This window comes from Salminus brasiliensis, chromosome 5 (genome assembly GCF_030463535.1).
Source record: "Salminus brasiliensis chromosome 5, fSalBra1.hap2, whole genome shotgun sequence".
Lineage (NCBI taxonomy): Eukaryota > Metazoa > Chordata > Actinopteri > Characiformes > Bryconidae > Salminus > Salminus brasiliensis.
This window is the reverse complement of record NC_132882.1, coordinates 10,398,737-10,420,309: the sequence shown is the minus strand read 5'-3', so window position 1 is coordinate 10,420,309 and position 21,573 is coordinate 10,398,737. Positions and strand designations below refer to the sequence as shown.

The window sequence follows — 21,573 nt, the reverse complement described above, 5'->3', positions numbered from 1 at the left end:
GCCGCATGCTGCAAGCTGAGCTAGGCATCTCCTTTGCTAGGAAGATCAGGTTTTACCTAAGTATTAATTTCATTCCCAAGCTATTGTTAAAATCAGATGCTGAAGACATTCTGACCCAAAGGCAGTTTGAACACCTGAAAGGTTGGGCATAAAACGTGTGTGCTTTGCCATTTCTCCCTATATAGGTGTTCCTGTAATTTTGCAGTACTTGCAAAGGAATATGGCAAGATTGACAACATATACTCAGAAAATATACTTAATTTGTATTTTTAAAAAAAGAGTACACAAACTTTTGCTGGCAGGTATGTGTGCATGTGTGTATTTCCTCACCCATCATTCTGTTGGCGATAGTGGTTCGAGGGGTGTCGTCCAGGCCCTCTATGGCCCCAGGGTAGAGAGAGTGTGAGATACGCCGCTCCAGCTCTTCACGAGGCCGGCCCAGCGGCACATCTGACACTGATGGGCTGCTTGGAGGCTCCTCCTGAAAGAGAGCAAAGACCAGCTTAAGCAAAATGAGCAAAACAAACAAACAACAACAAAACAAAAACAAACAAAAAGGTTCTTCAGAGCAAAAACGGAAGAACCAGTTGTTGTTTCCCACAAAGGGCCTTGTTTTCATAAGGTCACACATCACCTACTTAAGCCTTGTTTATAAAGGCTTATTCCAACACGCATCAGTTGACATATAGTACAGGTTCTAATAAAATGTTCTAAACATTTATATAGGTTTACTTCAATAAGCATTAGTTGACATAAAGACAAGTTGGGAATACCTCTTTTATCAACATTAACTGGGCTGATTCCAACAAGCATCAGTGTTCATAAGGAACAGACTGGAATAAGTATTTCTAAACATTTATAAAGGTTTACTCCAACAAGCATTACTTATCATGCAGGACATGTTTTATAAAAAGAATATAAACATTTATAAAGGCTTATTCCAACAAGCATCAGTTGCAATAAAACACAGGTTAGAATAACTTATTTATAAATGTTTATAAAGGCTGATTCCAACAAGCATTAGTCATCATATAGGACAGGTTCTAATAAAACATTATAAACACTTATAAAGGCTTATGCCAACAAGCATCAGTTGACAAAAACAAGGTTGGAATAACACCTTTATAAACACTTATAAAGGCTTAGGATAGGTTTGAATAAGTCTTTGTAAATGTTTATAAAGGCTTATTTCAAAAACATCTTGTGCCATTAAGACAAGGTTGGAATAGCTCCTTTATAAATGTTTATACAGGCTAATGTGAAGAGGTATCAACTGTCACATCACACAAGAGTAAAGGTGCAGGCTGGCATAGTCCCCCATGGTAGTAAAAACACAAATACATACAAAATAAAAATATAGAATTATTTACCCATTAATTTGTACTATACATAAAGAAGAAAAATGCTGCCCCTCAGCAAAATGTTACTGGACCTTTCAATCTTTTAGGGCCTGTCTGCACCTGGCATTAACATGTTTTTTTGGTGATCAGATCACATTTGGCTTACACTTAATCAGATCCATCGGACACGCCAAGTGTCAAAATGTGGGGTCACATAATTTAGACAAGTGTAAACAGAATCTGGTCAAGGTTTATCCAGATACTATTCGGATATAGAAATTGCATGTTAATGCCAGGTGAAAACAGGCTTATAAACAGGCTATTTAGTATAAATGAGAAGTGTGAGCATGAAGGACCTTTAGTAAACCTAATATCCATGCCAAGAACCAATTAGGAACCTTTGTTGTTAAGAGTGTAGCTCTGTATTAAACCTCTGATGCACTCAGTCAGGATGTCTACTGTTAGCGTTATGTTAAAAGAAAACTAAAACACTCTTCAGGCAGAGAAGACCACATGGATTTCCAATAGCCTTTCAGAAAATCCATCTGATGACAAGCCTAGCTAAAGAGCCTGTGACATTTGCACAGGGGTCGATGTATTGCATTACTGATCCCAGAACAAGTCGGACACTTTTACTTTTTGTCAGTCTTCAGTGTAGACCTCACAAATGTGACAAGGAAAGGGCTCCATCACTTTACACTAATGGAGAATAAAGAGTGGCTCTCGAAAGGCCATTCTGAACATTATAGTGGCAAAGGCTTGAAATGGGACATTAAATGTCAGGAGGGTTTTGAACTCTGAAGTCTGAGTATGCTGGATCTCTTCTTGTAGCAGAAACTGACAACTGTTTTCACACTGTATAATTTGCACTGTATGTATTTTGAAAGCTCCGAACCTTAATGGTAAAAAAATAAGGGCAGTCATGATGTCAAAATCGTCTGGACACTGGACACTAGGCGGAGGTGAAAATGGAACGGTCTCCAGAATTTCAAAAACTGGCCAAGAATGAGTTAGTGGGTGCGAGTCAACTGGGACTGACTCCACTGCAGTGTGAAACAGGAGGAAGGAACACTGACAGCATCATTCATCACGTAATCAGGCAAAAAAGTCTTCTTCCAGATGAGGGCAGGAGCTCCCAGGGTCTGGCAGGAGAGTCCCTTGTGTGGGGCGAGCAAAGTCAGGGAGGGGTGTGGAGAAGCACCTGCTAATGATATTTAATACCCCTCTGAGGAAACACCTGTGAAATCCCAGCAGTCATGTGTGTGAAGCCTCATGGCGAGAATGGTGAAGCTCTCATTGGCTGTCATCTGCACCAGAGCTGAACATCACAGCTTAAAGTTAATTAAAAATTTCATGTGGAAGCAGATCTGCATGAAAGTGTAAAGTGAGGAGCAGTTCAGCATTCCAGCTCCAGAAAAGGTTCCCCAGGTTTCTGGGTTTCTTCTCTGCACTTGCCCTTTGGGAAATTCCTGCCATACTTCTGACAGACATTCACATTCCATCCAGTTCAAGAAGGCTTTTACCAACCAACCCTTAGATCTTCAGTTTGACTTCGGAAAATGGCACTGCAAGACTGTGACCTTCAGGTCTTATTGTGTCAGAAATGTTCAACTTATTAGTACCTTTATTTCATTTTCATTTTGGGTGAAACAATAAATGAGCAGGTGTCCAAATAGTTTGGTCCAAATATGGTTTATATGTATATTTCTGTTTAACTTGGCTGTTCACAGGCACATTGTGAGCAAACATTTAGAGCAACACCCAACCTGGACTCTTTCTAAATGTTTGAAGGTTAAAAGGTTAAGAAGGATGCAACAAAAATCCTTGAGAAAGAAGCATTTGCTGAAAAGAGAACCCTGCATGACTGTGGCCCGGTGATGCTCTGGGACTGCTTTGCTTCCTCTGGCCCTGGGAACGCGCAGCATCTGGAGGGCCAGATGAATTCAGTCAAGTATCAAGCAATCCTAGAAGAAAACACTATGTCTTCTGTGAGGAAGCTGAAGCTTTTGGGCCTTCCAACAGGACAATGATCCCAAGCATTCCTCAAAGTCTACCAAGGTTTGGTTTCAGAAGAAGTTCTGGAAGAAACTGGAGTAGCCATCACAGTGGCCTGGCTTGAATCCCATTGAAAATCTGTGGCAGGATTTAAAGAAGGCAGTTAGCAAACCCTAGAATATTTGTGAACTGGAGGTGACTGGAATGGGCTAAGATTCCTCAGGTGTGCTGCTATTGCACACTACTGTTAAAAAACATATGTTTCCTTAACATCAAACCTATAGGCCGATACCAATCATGAGACCAGAGGCCAGCCACTGGCCTGTGAGAGAACAGGGATGATACTGGCAAACAGGGACAGGGAGAGAGACAAGAAAATGCTGTTTCACAAAAACAAACATCATCTTTGAAGGTAAAACAGAGTTGTAGATCATTCTGGCGCTCCAGAGACGATGGTCCAGAGCCTCTAAAATGGCGTTGGCAGAAACATTAGCCAGGGGACCCTAGACTATTTAATATAGATGAGATATTTAATGAAGTCTGGAGCTGAGGACTTATCTAGGCAGGCTTGATAAGAAAACCAGGCTAGCGTGGCATGGACAGGGTCAACGCAATTACAACAGAGCCCACTGAAGACGGCACAGCCGGCCTTATTGTAAAGCCCTTTTCGCAGTCTGCGCTGGCCTCAATGAGCTTTCAATTGTGAGACTAGGATTTGTTTTATGAAGCTTTTCTCTCGCGTCTTAATCTGTTGGCGGACGGAGAATGAGATCTGATAAAATATTAGCTTTTATAGCAGAGAAGGGCCGAGTTTTAGAAACAGAGCAGAAAGAGAGAGAGAGACAGAGATAGAGAGAGATTGTGTTTGTGTGAGAGAGCACAAATGAAAGGGAGCATACATTTCACAAAGGACAAGGAGGATGATAGAGCTAAGCTTGAGTAATAGTGCTTACGGGACACTTCGATCTTAACAGCGAAGCGCTCCAGAGCGGAGGCGGTGCAGAGAGTGCAGAATTATCATCAACCCATTTATTTGTCCCATTCCAGTCTTAATCTTCCCTAATCTACTGCTCTCTCAGACTGGATTAACTGAGTGGATTAAGATAGCGCCATCTAGTAAGAGCCTCATTATAAAGTCCTGCCATTCCTGACATTCCATTCTCTGAAGGTTTTCATTCTGGCACCTCGTTAGTAACAAGCCATGGCGCCTCCTGAAATTGGCCAACAATCCATTTCAGAGCTTCTCAGACTGCGACACGTGTGCCACGAACGGTATGTGAAGGACCGTCACGGAATGTAAGGAGACTACATAGGGAGTCTCGGGTCTGGGATTTGTTCACATCAGCTACAGATCCCTCATGACACTTCTCATGCTTGATCACCAGCACTTGTGGCCAGTTGACAACACATTTGCCTGTAATACGCCTTAAGATTTGGTTTTACTCCTCGTAAAGTCTTAACTTTTTATTGTGCAGTGCCTTAGTGTCAGACTCAGCGTACTTCCTGTGGAGGGGACTTCACCAGACTTTGGCAAAGTGTGATGTAATTACTGAGATAATCCAACAAAGCCTGTGATTGGTCCATAAAAAGAGGCCTGCTATTCAACAAACATGGACGACTTTGAAGAGCGGCTCTCAGAGCAGGTATTGGCATTTGTTAACACACTTTCAATAAATTGCATGTCGCCATAGATAGACCTGAGTCAAGGAAACTTAAGATCATAAAATGTCACAGCGTCACCTGCAGTCTTGGAGAGTACATGACACAGTGGTGGCATCTGCCATCTTTTATGGAGTGGTCTGCTGGGGCAGTAGCATCTCGATGGCAGATAAGAAGAGACTGGACAAACTCATAAAGAGGGCCGGCTCTGTCCTGGGGTGCTTCTTAGACCCAGTGCAGGTGGTGGGAGACAGGAGGATGACAACCAAGCTGGCATCCATGCTGGAGAACAGCTCCCACCCCATGCATGAGACTCTGGCAGCACTGGGCAGCTCCTTTAGCGACAGACTGCTTCACCCCAAGTGTGTGAAGGAGCGGTATCGCAGGTCCTTCCTTCCTGCTGCCGTCAGACTGCACAACCAACACTGCTCCCAACGGACCACATACACACACACTTAACTACACACACACGTTCATGTTCAGGGAATACTATGTGCAATATCCCATCCCCATGTGCAATTAAGAGTCTTTTACTGTAAATAATATTGTTTATTGCTTTTTTAATTCTTATTTATATTGTGTGTATATAGTGTAAATTATTTATCCAAATTTTTTGTAACTGAGTGTCCTGCTATCCCTTTCTGCTGCTACACTGTGAATTTCCCCACTGCGGGACTAATAAAGGATTATCTTATCTTATCTTATCTTATCTTACAAATGAAAACACGTGAAAATATGTGAAGGTGCTCCGAAGGTGCTCCAGGCTTTATGCAACGCTCATGAAGTGACAATAATCAGCTACATGCTTTGCAAAATGACTGATGAACTGTGAGCTGTGGTGCACAGATGAAGAAAAAAAAAAAACAAGAAGCTTCCCTGCTACTTTGAACAGGGTTTTTACTTTTCCTTCAGAGCAGTGGAAGCAGACCTTCCCTCAGGAGCTGGAGGGAGTTTAGAAAAGTTGGGCTATGAAGATAAAGAAGCTTCACACGCTTAGGTTTATACCAACGCATGCTCACACACAGAGCCTGCCCAAGCATTTCAGCACTGTTTATGAGGCTTTAATCCAGCTGCCCTCTCCTCCTCTCAGGATGTAATTACAGGCCTTAAGCTGTCACATCCGGCCTGCGCTGGGGCCAGCCTTACAGAGGCTCAGCCACATTCATTAGCCCTCTCCATCACATCCTTTCATCCCTTCATCCATGCCTCTTTCTCCCTCACATACCCATCTTTTCATTCACTCCCTCCAACAAGGCCTTTATTTCTCACTCTCGCTCTCTCATCCTTGTATTAGTATTGCAGCATGCACTGATGCTCGAGGATTACAGCTGATACTGTGATCTTTATGTGGATCATCACTGATCTTCTGAACTCAGTGCTGCTCTAGGAACTGATCAGCACAACAGATCGTGTGTGTTTGAGAGCAGATTTGTTTACCTTGGAGAATTCCCAAAAGAAGAAGCCATTACAGAACCCCACACATATAAATACAGGCATATAAATACATTCCCTATGTCACATTCTCTTAAAACAAAACTACAGTTCCCATGATGCCCCATCCATCACTGTTTCCAATGAGTCACCTTAATGACATCAGAGAGATCAATAAGTACTGATGTCACAATGATCTAATAGAGATAAGATCACAGAATGGGAGCAAGGTTGAGCAGCAGGGTTCGGCCTGTTGGTGGCTGCATTTGGATGCATCTTAGTGTGCTTCTTCCCGAGCAGCATCCAGAGGAGCACTGTGGCTCAATACTAATAAAGCCATAATTTACTGGCCATGCTGATTGATAGTGCTCTAAAAAAACACCATCGATCAGGCCTTTCCGTCTGTGGGACGGCCTTGTGTAGCAGCCTTGCTGTTTCCTTCCTCACGTCAACTCACATCATCATCATCCTGCCACGACTCTCATTACTTCATCTGTATGCACACCACTGACTGCGTATCCCCTTATGTAACATTGCCATTCGAAGAAAGCATTTCTCTGCTCTGAGAACATGCATTGCATTTTCCCCCCCTGCTGCACCTAGGAAGAGGGACAGGAGGTCACTTTTTGGCCTGTCAATCATCTAGGAGAGTCACTGTATAACTGTTATATACACTATATATATTTAGGCTGCCCATAGTTTGGAATAAACTTGGCCCATTACATCAGCTCCACTTACCACGCATGGAGCACTTTGTAGTTCTATAATTCCAGACTGTATCCATCTGTTCCTCTGCATCTCACCCTTTTCTTCATGATCAGGACCCCACAGGACCACCACAGAGCAGGCAGTATTTGGGTGGTGGGGCATTCCCAGCACTGCAGTGACACTGACATGGTGGTGGAGAGTGTGTTAGTGTGTGTTGGTGGTACAAGTTAATCAGACACAGCAGTGCTGCTGGAGTGTTTAAACACTGTGTCCACTAACTGTCCACTATATTAGACACTCTTACCTAGCCGGTCATTCTGTAGTCCCTCATCAGTGCTCAAAGGACAGCGCTGTTGATTAGATATTTCTGTCTTGGGGACTATTCTCAGTCCAACAGCATTGCTGAGTCCAATCTACTCATACCAGCGCAACACACACTACTAATGCACACACCACCACCATGTCCGTGTCACTGCAGTGCTGAGAATGACCCACCACCCAAATACTACATGCTCTGTGGTCGTCCTGTGGGGTCCTGACCATTGAAAAACAGGGTGAAGGGAGGCTAACGAAGTATGCAGAGAAACAGATGGATACAGTCTAATGTGTAATACATTTCAGGCAGGCACTCTGGCAGTAGAGTGCTTTTTCTTACGGTTCTACTTATATAATTAGAACAATTTCAGGGCCTTTCATGTGGTCAAGAGAGAGGAACATTCTGCATAAGTCTCCACTTAAGAGTCAACCCCTGCAGGGAATACTCTCGATCTGCTGAGCTGTGTGGAACAATAGAGTATATATCTTCATTTCCATGTTTAAAAAAAAGAAAAAAATAAGAAAAAGAAAAAGCTACCCAAATGAGACTAAAAAAGTAGACCACATTTCCCTCATGCATAACCCATAAGAGTGGGTGTGTCTGTGATGTATGTAAATGAAGGTTAAGTATTGAAGGGACTAGGAGGAGTTTCAGAGAGTGATGGAGTGATTTCATTAGATATTTAGAGGAGTGGACAGGTGAGAGATATAGAGGGCTATGTGGAGATTGCAGAGGTCAAGGGATGTTTCTCTGTGGAGCACTCTAACAACATTGGGGTATCACTGTAGGCATTGTTCACTATACTCTTACACTACAGATGACATACTTGGCTATCTACTGCATTGCAAATTGGTGCATTTACCATTCTAAAAGCCATCACACACCAAACACAACACCACAACATAATGCAATGTTCTGGGGAGGAATTCTAGCGTACAAAACACGAGTCTGACATTTGCTAAAAATGATTAGGTTGCTGGTCCACCATCAACGTTGTCCCCAAGCAAACACCAGAGACAACAGTGACTGGCTTTGTAAGTCATATTATCTGTAAAAGGTGACAGAAATTTTACAAAATTTAACTAAAACTAAACTAACCAAAATATCAGTTACATGCGTTTGAATGAAGGCATCGCCGTCTGGATAAACCACACAAATTAACTGCACTGGGCCTTAATACTGGGAAATCTTTAGCTGCATATCACAACCAGCCTACCACAGAGAAACACAGCAATGGATGGACAAAGGTATCTAACTCTCATTCAAAAGTTGAACAATTGCATTTGCAGCTTCTTCTGATGGCTCCTCCCACTTCCTACAAGTATAACAGCTTATGATCACTAAATACAACCACTGTGCAGCAGCATTAACATTACACTACATTGGGAGATACAGCAGGTTGTAAACACAGTACCTGCACTAAAAGTAGCAAACACACTGCATAAGAACCCAGTTAAGACTGGGTCAATCCAGTACAGTCAGAGTGGCATGTCTGATCCATGCCAGCATATTTTGGCAGCGCTTGACTGTGGAATAAGAGCTTGATGTATGAGGTTATCAAGAGCTGTATGATTAGGTTTGCATGATTTGAGGACAGAGCAAATACTCCAGCTATTTGTAAATGCTGCTAAAGGTGTGAACACGTAATTTCTTCCCTCCCACAAATACTAAAGGTGCTTAAAAGGTCATGCTATTGCTATAAAGCTTTGGTACACACCGATCACCATGGTGTGCAGCTGAGGGCTGCTTGAGGTTCAAATGTTTGAAGGGAGTAAACATCTGAAATATATATGACTCCACAGTACAATCCAAGCACAAGCCCTAGCAGATAGAAAGGGCAAGAACACTAAATATTGACTCCAGATATACTTCATTTTGTATAAAGTATGTGTGAGTGAATAAGTGTGTGGTTTCCATGGAGAACAGAAAAATATATCTGCAACAATGTTGCCATTATTTACAAAACATACACTGCAGAAAATGCAAAGTCTGGCCATTTTAACATGAAACAGTAACTGATTACAGATCATTTTTTGAGTTAATTCAACTTAGTTTAACTAACTCTGTTTTTTTTCTTAAGTTCAAGTAAAGCTTAAGTTCTGCAACTGAGTTGAGCCTCGAAAACATTATTAAAACAGCTGCAGCTAAAACTGCATACATATTTGGTAAGATTAGTAGTCTGAGGAGGAATGTGCCTCTCCCTTCAGTTTATTTACTGTTTACTCCCATCTGTAGGTTAGAACTCCCCTTTCACATAGCATTCCTAGCCTGGGAGGCTTTTGACTATGGAGCACTAAGTACTTGCTGGGATTTGAACTTATGATCACCTCACACTCCATTAGCAGGCAGTTGGACTGTTGGGCCACCCTAAAGCTGTGAAATTACTGAAATTAGTGTTTTGTTTTGTTTTTTTGGAGGAACCTCTAAAGGTACTTTAAGGAACCTTCAAGAAAAGGTCTTTAGAAGAAAAACGTTCCCTGAAATGTTTCTCTAAACACCTTAAGAGGTTCCTCTACCCTACAATTTCATCAATGAACTTATACTTTTAACAGTGTGAATGGTCTTACAGCTCTAGGGTGGCACAACTGTCTACCTGCTTCACAAGAGACAGGAGATCATATGTTTGAATCCCTTTAACACCACAATTTTATTGACTTAACTAAGTTAACTTAAATGCTCTGCAATCAGTCACTTTATTATAGTAGACAAACTTACAAAGCAGACATTGCTTGGCAGCAGCTGTTAACTGAACTTTGACAACTCTACACAAACAAGTTTGCGTTGGAAAAGTATTAAAGATTAAAAAGTAAAATGAAAAAAAATGCTGTCGATGACACATTTGAGCTCGGGCCCTCTGTAGCAGTGAGTAAAGGCTGAAGTCAGCGCCACAGAAATACCAAAATGATAAGTGCATTTTAAAGTACAGATAAGAAATTAATTGAATTGAAATGACTTTCCCAGAATTTTAATTGCGTGAACACATATGACATTATATTAATAGAAACCCAGCGGTCGGAATTACGAGCGCTCTGAAGCATCGCTTCAATTATTGAGCGGGAGAAGAAATTGCAATGACCAATCATACATTACATCATTAAGTGGGTCAGGCCCATCCCTTCTAAAGCGCAGGACTGCTCCAATTACCAACAGCAGCCATTGGAATGGTGGGAGAGATAGCCCCGTGCTTCCAAATGGGCCTTCGCTCGCACAGCCAAAGGCTATCTAATAGAACATCCACATAGTTTCTTTCTGCTCAAGACTAGTACCCGTGCTGACGCTGTCATCATGTCACCATGCTGATTGGCCTTTTTCATCCTAAGGCCATGAAGAGCAATTAACTCCTTATTACAAGAGTACATTAGCACAGAGCTAATAGGAGTCACACTCCGTTTACAGGGTTCCAGCAGCTTAAAGCCACTGTCTAATGTACATGCTCATCAGAGGCATTTACAGCAAAAATCACTGCCAGTTAAAAGATGTGTAAGCATGCGATTTGGGGTGTGTGTGTATAAATGAACATTGTAGAGCATAGTGATAAAAGGCTTGTTGCTTTAGAGTGCACCATATCTATTATATACTGTAAATAATGATGCATCCTGCTGTGTAAAGTTTTTAAAGAATTATTACTGCTAGAGTTCACCTGTTCAAAAACAACATTAGAGTAAAGCAGGAGAGCTGCTAGTGGAACTAAACACATCTATATAGTGTCTGGAGTTCACAGAGACGTTAGCAACCGAAACAGCGTTCTTCTAACTGTGCCCTGCTAACTGTGCCCTGCTAACTGTGCCCTGCTAACTGTGCCCTGCTAACTGTGCACTTCCAGATGTACTCTCCCAACAGTGTCTTCCTAACTGTGCTCTTCTAGCCAGTCACTTAGACATGGCATCCACCCCCCCACCCCAATTTCATTTGTGACTTTTTTTCCAGCACTGCATGTTTAACAGAGGAGTCTAATCTGGACCTTGACCTTAACTTCACCCTCTATTTTAGCAGAACATACATTACATTAGCGTCATCCCCATCAGCCATACGGTACTGACAAGTCTAAAGAAAGCAGACCCTTCTTTAATATTTTCATTGAGGGACACCCCATACTATTAACTGCATGCATAAAGCACAGCTGGGGTGCCCCCTTTTTAATTCATTAGTTTGTGCACACATTCACACACACACTGGATGTGGCTGGGTTAGCAGACAGTGATGGATCTTCTTCATCTGACTGTTGGTCTGAGTGCTCCTGAATGCTCTGTGTGTGACCGGGGCGAACTGCTGCTCTTAAACACACAGCACAGAGCAGAGCCACCGCACCCGTTAGCCCTACAGACTGACACTGACTCTCTCTCTCTCTCTCTCCTCTTTCTTTCAGTGCTGCACCTCTCTCTCTCGACCATTTCCTAATCTATTTCAGGTCTTTCAGACTCCCTTCTGGTTTTCTCCAAAACTCCCATGTTCTCCCTTTCAATCTCTCTCTCTCTCTCTCTCTGTATTTATTTATTATTTGTTTTTATATGTATTATATATGGTGTTCTACTTTTAAAAATTAAATATTTTTATTCAATAAATTATAAAATTGTGAACCTGATGGACAGACTGACTCATAATGAGATCTGTGATGTCTCTGTAATTTGACTCGACTGTTTTTTTTTTTTTAAACATGTAACTTGGATGTATGAGTCTGATGTTTAATTAAAGGTGCTTTAACATCAAAGTCTCTCTCTCTCTCTCTCTCTCTCTCTCTCTCTCTCTCTCTCTCTCTCTCTCTCTCTCTTTCTCTCATTACAGTGCTCTTCTCTCAGACACAGCAGGGGTCCGGCGCTTTTGGAGTGCTCTGGGCTGAAGGCCGCTGATTGCGCTCAGGACAGATTTGGTTTATGCAGCAGGGTGAACAACCAAACAACGCAGCAACCATTTGATGGACAGATAAGAAGTGACCTTGCATCTGGGCACTTCTTGAGGCGACTGGTGACCTTGCTTTGGAAGATTGGGAACAGTGTGTGTGTGTGTGTGTGTGTGTGTGTGTGTGTGTGTGTGTGTGTGTGAGTGAGAGAGAGAGAGAGAGAGAGAGAGAGAGAGAGAGGGAGAGAGGGAGAAAGAGTGATGAAACAGAAACACAGTATGTGGCCCAGTCCAGTAAAGTGCTGGCAGCAAATGGGAACCAATCCAAAACAAAAAGCAAAAAAAGATCTGATCTGGACTAACCAGCATGTGCTGATATGTGTATGTGTGTGAGTGCATGTGTGAGGATGAGTGAGTATATGATGAAACAGGACCACAGCATCTGGTCCAGTCTAGTAAAGTGCTGGCAGCAAGAGGCACCAAGACTGGTTTGACACAACGGGTACAACCTTAAGGCAGATGGGCTTACAACAGCAGAAGACGAGAACAGAGAGCTAAGGCTGTAGCAGACACAGGCTCACCGAAATGTAACAGTTGAACACTGGAGAAACATAGCCTGGTTTGATAAACGTCAATTTCTGCTAAGGGACACAGAGGGCAAGGTCGATATCCATGAACCTAGGTGTTGTAATGATGTGGGAAAGGTTTTCTGGCCACACTTTGGGCCTGTTAATACCAATTAATCATCTCTTAAATGCCACAGTATTGCTGCTGACCATGTGCATCCCTTCATGTCCACATTTATTATGTATTTACACTAATAAAGTAGGGGCAAGCACATGCCTCCTCTGATACATGTGAGTTTAGCCACTGGCTTTTCTCAAACTGCCACCAATGCAGCATCACTAGGCAGACACCACATACACAGAGGAAAGTGTCAGTGAAAGAGAGACCATGGCCAATTGTGCTCTCTCAGGCTCTGGCTGCTGATGGTAAAGCAGCTTGACCCAGGATTCAAACCCACAATCCTCAGGCCGTAGTGAATTTAACCATCCTGTAACGACTAAGTCACAAAGCAAAAGCCTCAAACAGGTTTCATGAACATAAAAATGAGTTCACTGTTCTTCAGTGGTCTTCACAGTCAGCAGATCTGAAACCAATTGAAGACCGTTGGGATGTGGGAGAGCGGGAGATTTGCAGCATGAAGGTAGTTCTGCAGAAAAAAATCTGCAGGAATTGCGTGATGCAATCACGGCGACATGGATCTGAACATCAAAGGATTTTTTTTTTTACATCTAGGGAAAAGAAGACCATGCCCAGTATTACTACAGTCCTCCTAATAAACTGTCCGGTGAGTATAAACATGTAAAGGAGAAGAGAATGAAGGCGAGGGATGAGCACAGGGAAATAAATAAATAAATAACCGTAGATATTTGATATTTCATAGAGCCAGCCCTTATCAGTTCATATCAGCATGAGCGTTTCAGAAACCGAATTGCTTTCGATCTCGCGCCTCGTTTCTCTCTCGCCTCATCTGCCTCTCTCCCTCTAGCTCAACCCTGCTCTGCCCTGATAAGAACTCCTCAGTCTAATTCACTTTTCCTGTAGTCGGACCCAACTATCTCCTCACGGCGTGGGACTCCGCCCGTCAATCAGACACGCATATGATGGTCTGTTATAGGCACAGATCTGTCCCGCACAGGAGAGCCAAGAGCATAAACTGACCCCAGTATCCCAAAACATCAGTCCGTGTGTACACTAAGATCACATCTACAAGGATAGTTTGGGATTCATTAAAAAAATACAGATTTCAATGAGGATAAACAAAAATACTATGGAATTGCCATGCATTAGCCAATAAGAGAAGGTCTGGAGCAGGGCTTCAGTCATTTACGTTGTTGTTGAGCAACTACTACTAGTCAGCGTCAGCCTTTATCTAGAATTTAACAAGCTTGGTAAAAGCCTGTTCCCTATTTAACCAAGCGTGATAGAAACACTAGCCAGTTACAAAGCCAAATATGGGAATGTGAGCGATGAACATGTACTAGAAACTTTGTCCTCCAATTGCTGTGGGAGCAGTCTCTACTCTTCTAGGAAGGCTTTGGGTATTGCTGTGAGACTTTAATTGCATTCCTTTTGATTGGATGATCGATTCTAGATCTGGTTTGAAACCTTACTCCAACTCATTTCAAAGGTGCTGGATGAAGCTCCATCACTCCACAGCACGCAATTTCACTGTTTCACAGACCAGTTCTAGGGGCTTTATACCCCTCGAACTGGTGCTTGGCACTGAGCACCTAAGACTCATTTTGTAGGTGCAGCTGCTTCAGGGCTACATATTCTTTTAGAAGGCTTTTCTATGAAGGTTTTATGATTTCTGTGTGCACAGTTGGACACTTGTGTAATTAGAAGGGATGTCTTAAAACTTTTGGACATATAATGTAAGAATACACTGCAGTTCCACAAACCAATATTTCTGCTGGTTCTGAGAGTTTTTTGATGGAGATGATTAACATGCTTAACTGCATGCCCTTTAGGTGGAATTTCTGATCAGGGTCTGAAGCTGGGGTGGGCAACGTAGGGCCGGAGTCCAGGACAGTTTGCTGATTTCCCTGCTCTACTCAACAGAAGCCACTAAACCTGACAATTGACAGGTGAGTTGAATCAAGTGTGCTTAAGAAGTAAAAGCACAATGCTGTGCAAGAATCCAGCCCTGGAAGGACGGAAACAGCCCACTCCTGGTCTGAAGCCAGCTGACCACTTAAACCAATGTGTAAAAATCACCTTATGACTTCTCTCACCCACAATCTGTCTCTCACTCACACACACATACTTACTTCATTACTCCCACTGACCCTCCTGGCCACTATGAGTTGGATCATGCCCCTCTTGTTGCCTTCCACAGACATGGACTTGCGTAGTGTGTCCATGGCCTCCTGGTTGGTTTTCCCCAGCAGGGATTCTCCATTCACAGCTATTAACTGGTCGTTCACCCTCAACCGGCCATCCTGGGAACACACATACACAATATTAACATTATTAAAACATCCTAAACATCATGAGAACACACAACCTATGCAAAATGTGATGAAGAGGCAGTAGGATTTGCACAGCAGATAACGTAGATGCTGTGACATGTTTCAGAGATGCATTCATCCTTGGTATACCTCCTAGGTGAAAGGTTAGAGACTTATTATGTTCTGAGCATAGTTTGTGTTACTCATCACTGATACACTGCTTTCACTGAAGCACACGCTAACATGAAAACCAGACTAAACAATTAATGAAATTATATGCTTAATTTTCAAATCACAAAGGTTAAATTTGAATTATAGCCTATAGTATCAACAATGTTATCTTAGCAACTTTTAAGTGACGAATTAAATGCAAGCTAATAACAGGAGGCTTGTGAACTGTCTGTAGATGTGTTAGACCAATTAGAAGCGACCAAGCATCCAATCATGTGCTGTGTACATGACAACCACAATTAGCTGGCAGTCTAGAGTTTTATGTATTCACGGGCCAGAACACATGGGTGGTTCTTCTGGCTAAATATCTAAAGAAAAAAAGGCCTGGAGCTCCATTGATTAAAACTATTGAAATTAAACACTTTTGCTACCAATCAATAAATGAATACATACTTGCATACATAACTTGTTTGTGTCACTGCTGCATTAAGATCGGTCCTCAGTGGTACTATATTGGTTGCATGGAGTAGTAGGAGCTTAAACTATGCAGCAGTAGATGGGTTACAGAACTGTAAACCTATCATACATAGAATGTACACAGTAAAAGGTATACATAATATACCTAATAAACTAGCATCTCATTGAAGAAGGTACAGGAAAGTCAAGGGCATTCTTTGTTATAATGCTGGAAATCGAACTTTACACCTTGGAACATTCAAGGCTGAAGTTTCAAAGTTCATGAAGCCAGTCATAGATCTGCTCCTTACTTTGCAGGCAGCTCCTCCATTGATGATAGACTTGACAAAGATGCCCAGGTCGGCGTGGTTCTCTTTGGAGCGGTTGCCTTTAACGCTGACCCCTAGCCCTGCAGAACCTGAGTCATTCAGAGGAATCTCGAAGGTCATGAACTCCCTCGTTCCATCAGGAGTGAGCACCAAATCATCCTCCTCTGCTTTCTATAGGGGGAGAGAGAGCGAAAGCGAGAGTGAGAGAGAGATTCTGAAACATATTATCCCCACTTGGCTAACATAATACACATTACACACGAGAGCACATCAGGCACTCCAGAAAAGAGCTATCTTCTGACATTACAATAGCCAATATTTCACACACAGCACAGAAGACCATTCAGGCTACTGCTCCAGCGAGCCTCCTGTTTGTTCAATTGATCACAAGCCATGAATGAAACACTCATTCTCAATGATTCCCAACTGAACATCTCAAAGGGTGGTTCTGAGCGGTTCTGCTGCATGTTGCTTTAAAAGCAGAGAAAAAGATAAAGATAGTAAAGTCATGTGACCACATATGATGCTCCCACAGGATGCAGTGGGGCAATGCTATGGTTCCCTTTGGAGTGAGTGAAGCCTCCCGCTGATAACAGCACCAATCATAGCCTTGCCTCTCTGAGCTCTGGGGAAAGCTGCAGCAGCAGGGAAACCTAGCACTTACAACAGGAGCAACTGTACAGCAGGGGCTCATGGGATACCTGCTGCCATCAAGATCCTTTAATTACACCCAGAGAAAAATGAAGGAAATCAAGATTAAAAAAGAACATCATTCAGCTTTTTGATTGGACATAAGGAATTCATTCCCCCAAGGAATGAATGGAGTTTAAAAATGTTTTCATATACACTACACCCAACCTACCATATGGGGTGCCATAGCGATCACTTAGCAACATGCTTAGCAACAATCTAGTAATCCTACCTGTTCCAAAACAACTACCTAGCAGCATCATCTAGCAACCTTTTAGCAACACAACAGCAACCACCAAAGTTACCAAACAACTACTTCGCAACCACCTAGCAACTGTCCAACAACCCCATTACAACTACATGATATACCATGGCAACCCCTCACAAATCTTAGAGATCTAAGATCTTCTCATTTCTGTAGACTGTACAGTCATGCATAATGACAAGCTGTCAATTTATCCTGTGATCGGTTAGTGGGTGGGGACAGCTTCCACACGTGCAACCGACCACACTAGCATCAAGCCTGAAGGGAACCCCAGACCACCAATTTCTGGTGGACTAAAGACTGGTTCCCTGGACCACTCCCAGTCTCAAAAACAGCCTTTACACTTGACCAAAAGTACCAAACTCTCCGAACTAGAGCTTCCAGGCCTTGGAGCATTTGAAGGTTGAGGTTAAATGGGGTTCAATAGATTGCAGACATTTAGAAAACTCAGGTTTAAAAGCAGGCATCAAAATCTGCATCTGTACTACATAACCCAAAAAGGAACACATGATCAGGAACTCATCAGGTTAACCTTTTTAACCTTTGTTAATTCTTCTGTTATTATTCGTAATCCAGAAACTATTATGACTTATTAGAGAACAGTGTAGCATATTTTTGGAGTCCCACAGGGTTCTGTTTTAGGGTCTATGAAACTGATGGTAATAATGAGAAATCTGCAGCTATCATTATTCTGACTGAGAGACTTATGCACAGGGTGTATGTAGTTAATATAGCTGACTCCACATATGTTAAAATAGTATATAAAATCTGCACTGTTTAATATTATTATATAGTTACATTTGGAAATGCTGCGGGTGATAAATGGTGCAGCAATATGAACTCTGCCGGGGTCATTTTCAGTACTTCATTCACCACACACATACAAATCCACACGCACACACTGTGCTGGAGAAAGGCTCTTGCATCTGCAGAGTGTGTGGAAGCTTGAAAGGAGGTGGAGTTATTAGGATGCAGCCAAGCATTCAAGCGGCCAAGCCCTTATCTCCTTCCACCTCACAATACACCTCCCTCTCTTTTTCATACACACACACACACACACACACACACACACACACACACATGCCCACAGTTCATTGCATCACTTCAGCCCATCCAAAGCCATCACATTCCATTATGGTTGCCATGACAACCAAGGCAACTCTCTTCTGACAATAACTGAACTCGGGTGAAGGCAGTGTGGTTGCCATCCCCGACACATCACGTCATCCTCCCCTCTGTGAGCAGACGATTCACACATTCTACCGTTCAGCCTTCAAAAGGTACAGTACACTCAAAAACCCAACACTCTTTCTCTCTCCAGCAGTGACTCAGGTGTAAAGTTTCAGGGCTGATGTAACTGTGCGAGATGATGCTATGGCAGGGTTTGGGTACAACAACAGTGTGAGAAGCCTTTTGCAGAAGATGAGCAGGATGAGGAAGTCGCAGGGCCCATTATCATGAAGTTTCAGGAACGACACTATTGGTTTGGGGATTATGGCTGATACAGTGAGAGGCTTTTCAGGACTTCAGTGCTTGTAAAGTTTTGGATATGAAGGCAGGGTGGAGTCGCTCAATGCACAAGGTGTGTTGAGGTTCTGGAGGTGAAGGAGAGGTAAGATTTGAAGACTGTCTGAAGACTCAAAGTATTGGAGATAAAAATGAGGTGAGCTTTCAGGGATGACAAAAAATGAAAGTTGAGGTTTAAGACATAATGCTCAAGATTTCTAGATACAAGTTTGTGGAGTTTTAGAGGTTTTATGGACAACTCGTAAAGTTTCAGCAATGAAGCTGTGATGAGGTTTTACAGCCTAGTGTACAACAGTGTTATTTTGAAATGATAATGTTTCATTTTGAGGGGAAGATGGGTGAGGTTTTAGGAGGGAGGAGGATTCACAGCCAATTTTACAGAGATCATGTGATTCCTGAGATTAAGGGTTTCAAGGCTGCCAGTCCTGAGATTTTGTAAATTAAAAAGAAATTAAAGGTCATGAAAAACTTCTGACAAGGTGTGACAAGTTCTGAAGATGAAGATGTTTTTACTGACGATGCTCTTTAAATGTTTGTGTGATCTGCATTCACTCCAATCAGTTATGACAGTGTAGAGTTCCAGGGCTAATACTTAAAAGGTTTCAGAAATGACAGTATGGTGAGGTTATAGGGCTGATGCTTACATTAGGGGTCCAAAAAGATTAAGATACACTTATCCAGCTATTTTGTTGCACACATAGGACACATACCCATCAATGTAAAAGGTGTGTAAAATTCATACACACACAACTGAGCACATATACATGCACTAGGGAGACAGTTCACACCCCTGCCTAAAGCGTTGGGCAGTCATCTGGTGATGCCCGGGGAGCAGTTGTGTGTTAGATTCCCTGCTCAAAGGCACTTCTATCGTGTCCTGACACATCCAGGGATCAAAAGTGGCAACCTTCCTAGGACAATGCTGATTCTCTAACCTCCAAGTCATGATTGCTCCCTAAATATGGAGCTTACAAAGAGATGGCCATCATTTGAAGGTTTGGACCGTTCAGAGACTTATACAACTCTTGCTGGTACTGCCACTGCAACATGGAAATACAACCAGAAACATTCCACAGGTTTGGCACAGGAACTAGAAATCCCACTTAAGGGTTAAGTATTCAATAATGCAGTCAACAACAAAAAATCAAACCCTGGAATTTAGTTTTTTTTAGCCTTCACTGCAATATATTTTGATCTGTGGTTTCAAAGACAAGATAATTGGCAATTCCGTGTGATGTGCTTCTTTCGTCCTTGGTAATGAAAGCACATCATTTCAGAGACCTGTATGGCCAACTCTAAAGGCACCGAGTGAGCGTCTCTTTTCAAGGTGTGTCAATGTCACACTGAGGTAGAATGTGAGAGTGAGTGTGTGGGTGTGTGGAAGGAAAAGTCAGTGAAAGATACACCATAATCCTTTGACTGCAAACAGAATTCCTTGTACTACTTCTCTATTAAATCATCCAACACACAGCTTTATTCATCCAAGGACAAAGTTAAGTCTTTCCACTCTCAAATACCAGGATCTGCATTCATTCCAATCAGTCTGTTCACTTTACAAGCACCCTCAAAGACCAGTAAAATCACATTCACATTCACACACACACACACACACACACACACACACACACACACACACACATACTTACATATGCAGACACATGCATATTCTGCATATTAGAAATGTCAACATATATGGTGGAGTGTGTGTGTGTGACTCCTTCCCCTGAAAAAATATTTAAGATGGTAGTGAATTCTCTTGATTCTCAAAAGTCTTGAGCAGAAGTGGGCAAAGGCCTCTTGTGTGCCACTCTGCTCTATATGTTGATGGTGTGCAGTTCTCTGTTGGGTGTTCTACTGGTATGACTGAATGTTTCCATACACCTGCAAATTCAGCTACAGTGGGGAGAACAAGTATTTGATACACTGCTGATTTTTCAGGTTTTCCCACTTGCAAAGCATGTAGAAGACGGTAATTTTTATCATAGGTACTCTTCAACTGTGAGTGATGGAATCTAAAACAAAAATCCAGAAAAATACATTGTATGATTTTTAAATAATTAATTTCCATTTTATTGTGGGAAATAAGTATTTGATCATCTATCAACCAGTAAGAATTTTGGCTCTCACAGACATGTTACTTCTTCTTTAAGAAGCCCTCCTGTTCTCCACTCATTACCTGTATTAACTGCACCTGTTTGAACTCGTTACCTGTATAAAAGACACCTGTCCACACACTCAATCAGTCAGACTCCAGCATCTCCACAATGCCCAAGACCAGAGAGCTTTGTAAGGACATCAGGGATAAAATTGTAGACCTGCACAAGGCTGGGATGGGCTACAGGACAATAGGCAAGCAGCTTGGTGAGAAGGCAACAACTGTTGGTGCAATTATTAGAAAATGGAAGAAATGCAAAATAACGGATAATCTCCCTCGGTCTGGGGCGCCATGCAAAATCTCACCTCGTGGAGCATCAATGATCTTGAGGAAGGTGAGGAATGAGCCCAGAATTACACGGCAGGACCTGGTCAATGACCTGAATAGAGCTGGGACCACAGTCTCAAAGAAAACAATCAGTAACACTCTACGCCGTCAAGGATTAAAATCCTGCAGTGCACGCAAGGTGCCCTTCCTCAAGCCAACGCATGTCAAAGCCCGTCTGAAGTTTGCAAATGACCATCTGAATGATCCAGAGGAGGAATGGGAGAAGGTCATGTGGTCTGATGAGACAAAAATAGAACTTTTTGGTTTAAACTCCACTCGTCATGTTTGGAGGAAGAAGAATGATGAGTACAACCCCAAGAACACCATCCCAACCGTGAAGCATGGCGGTGG

At 42.4% G+C, this 21,573-nt stretch overlaps 1 protein-coding gene across 3 annotated transcripts in view; it reads right to left on the bottom strand.

Annotated features, from left to right (window-relative positions):
• pard3aa (par-3 family cell polarity regulator alpha, a) overlaps nucleotides 1-21,573 on the bottom strand; it is a 536,573-nt gene that overhangs the window by 232,304 nt on the left and 282,696 nt on the right. For all 3 annotated transcript variants that reach the window (XM_072679366.1, XM_072679367.1, XM_072679368.1), the window contains 3 exons: nucleotides 16,241-16,429; nucleotides 15,123-15,293; nucleotides 331-481 (listed from right to left, as the gene is read on the bottom strand). In XM_072679366.1, the coding sequence (XP_072535467.1) occupies nucleotides 331-481; nucleotides 15,123-15,293; nucleotides 16,241-16,429 (511 nt within the window). The remainder of the gene's footprint in view (nucleotides 1-330; nucleotides 482-15,122; nucleotides 15,294-16,240; nucleotides 16,430-21,573) is intronic.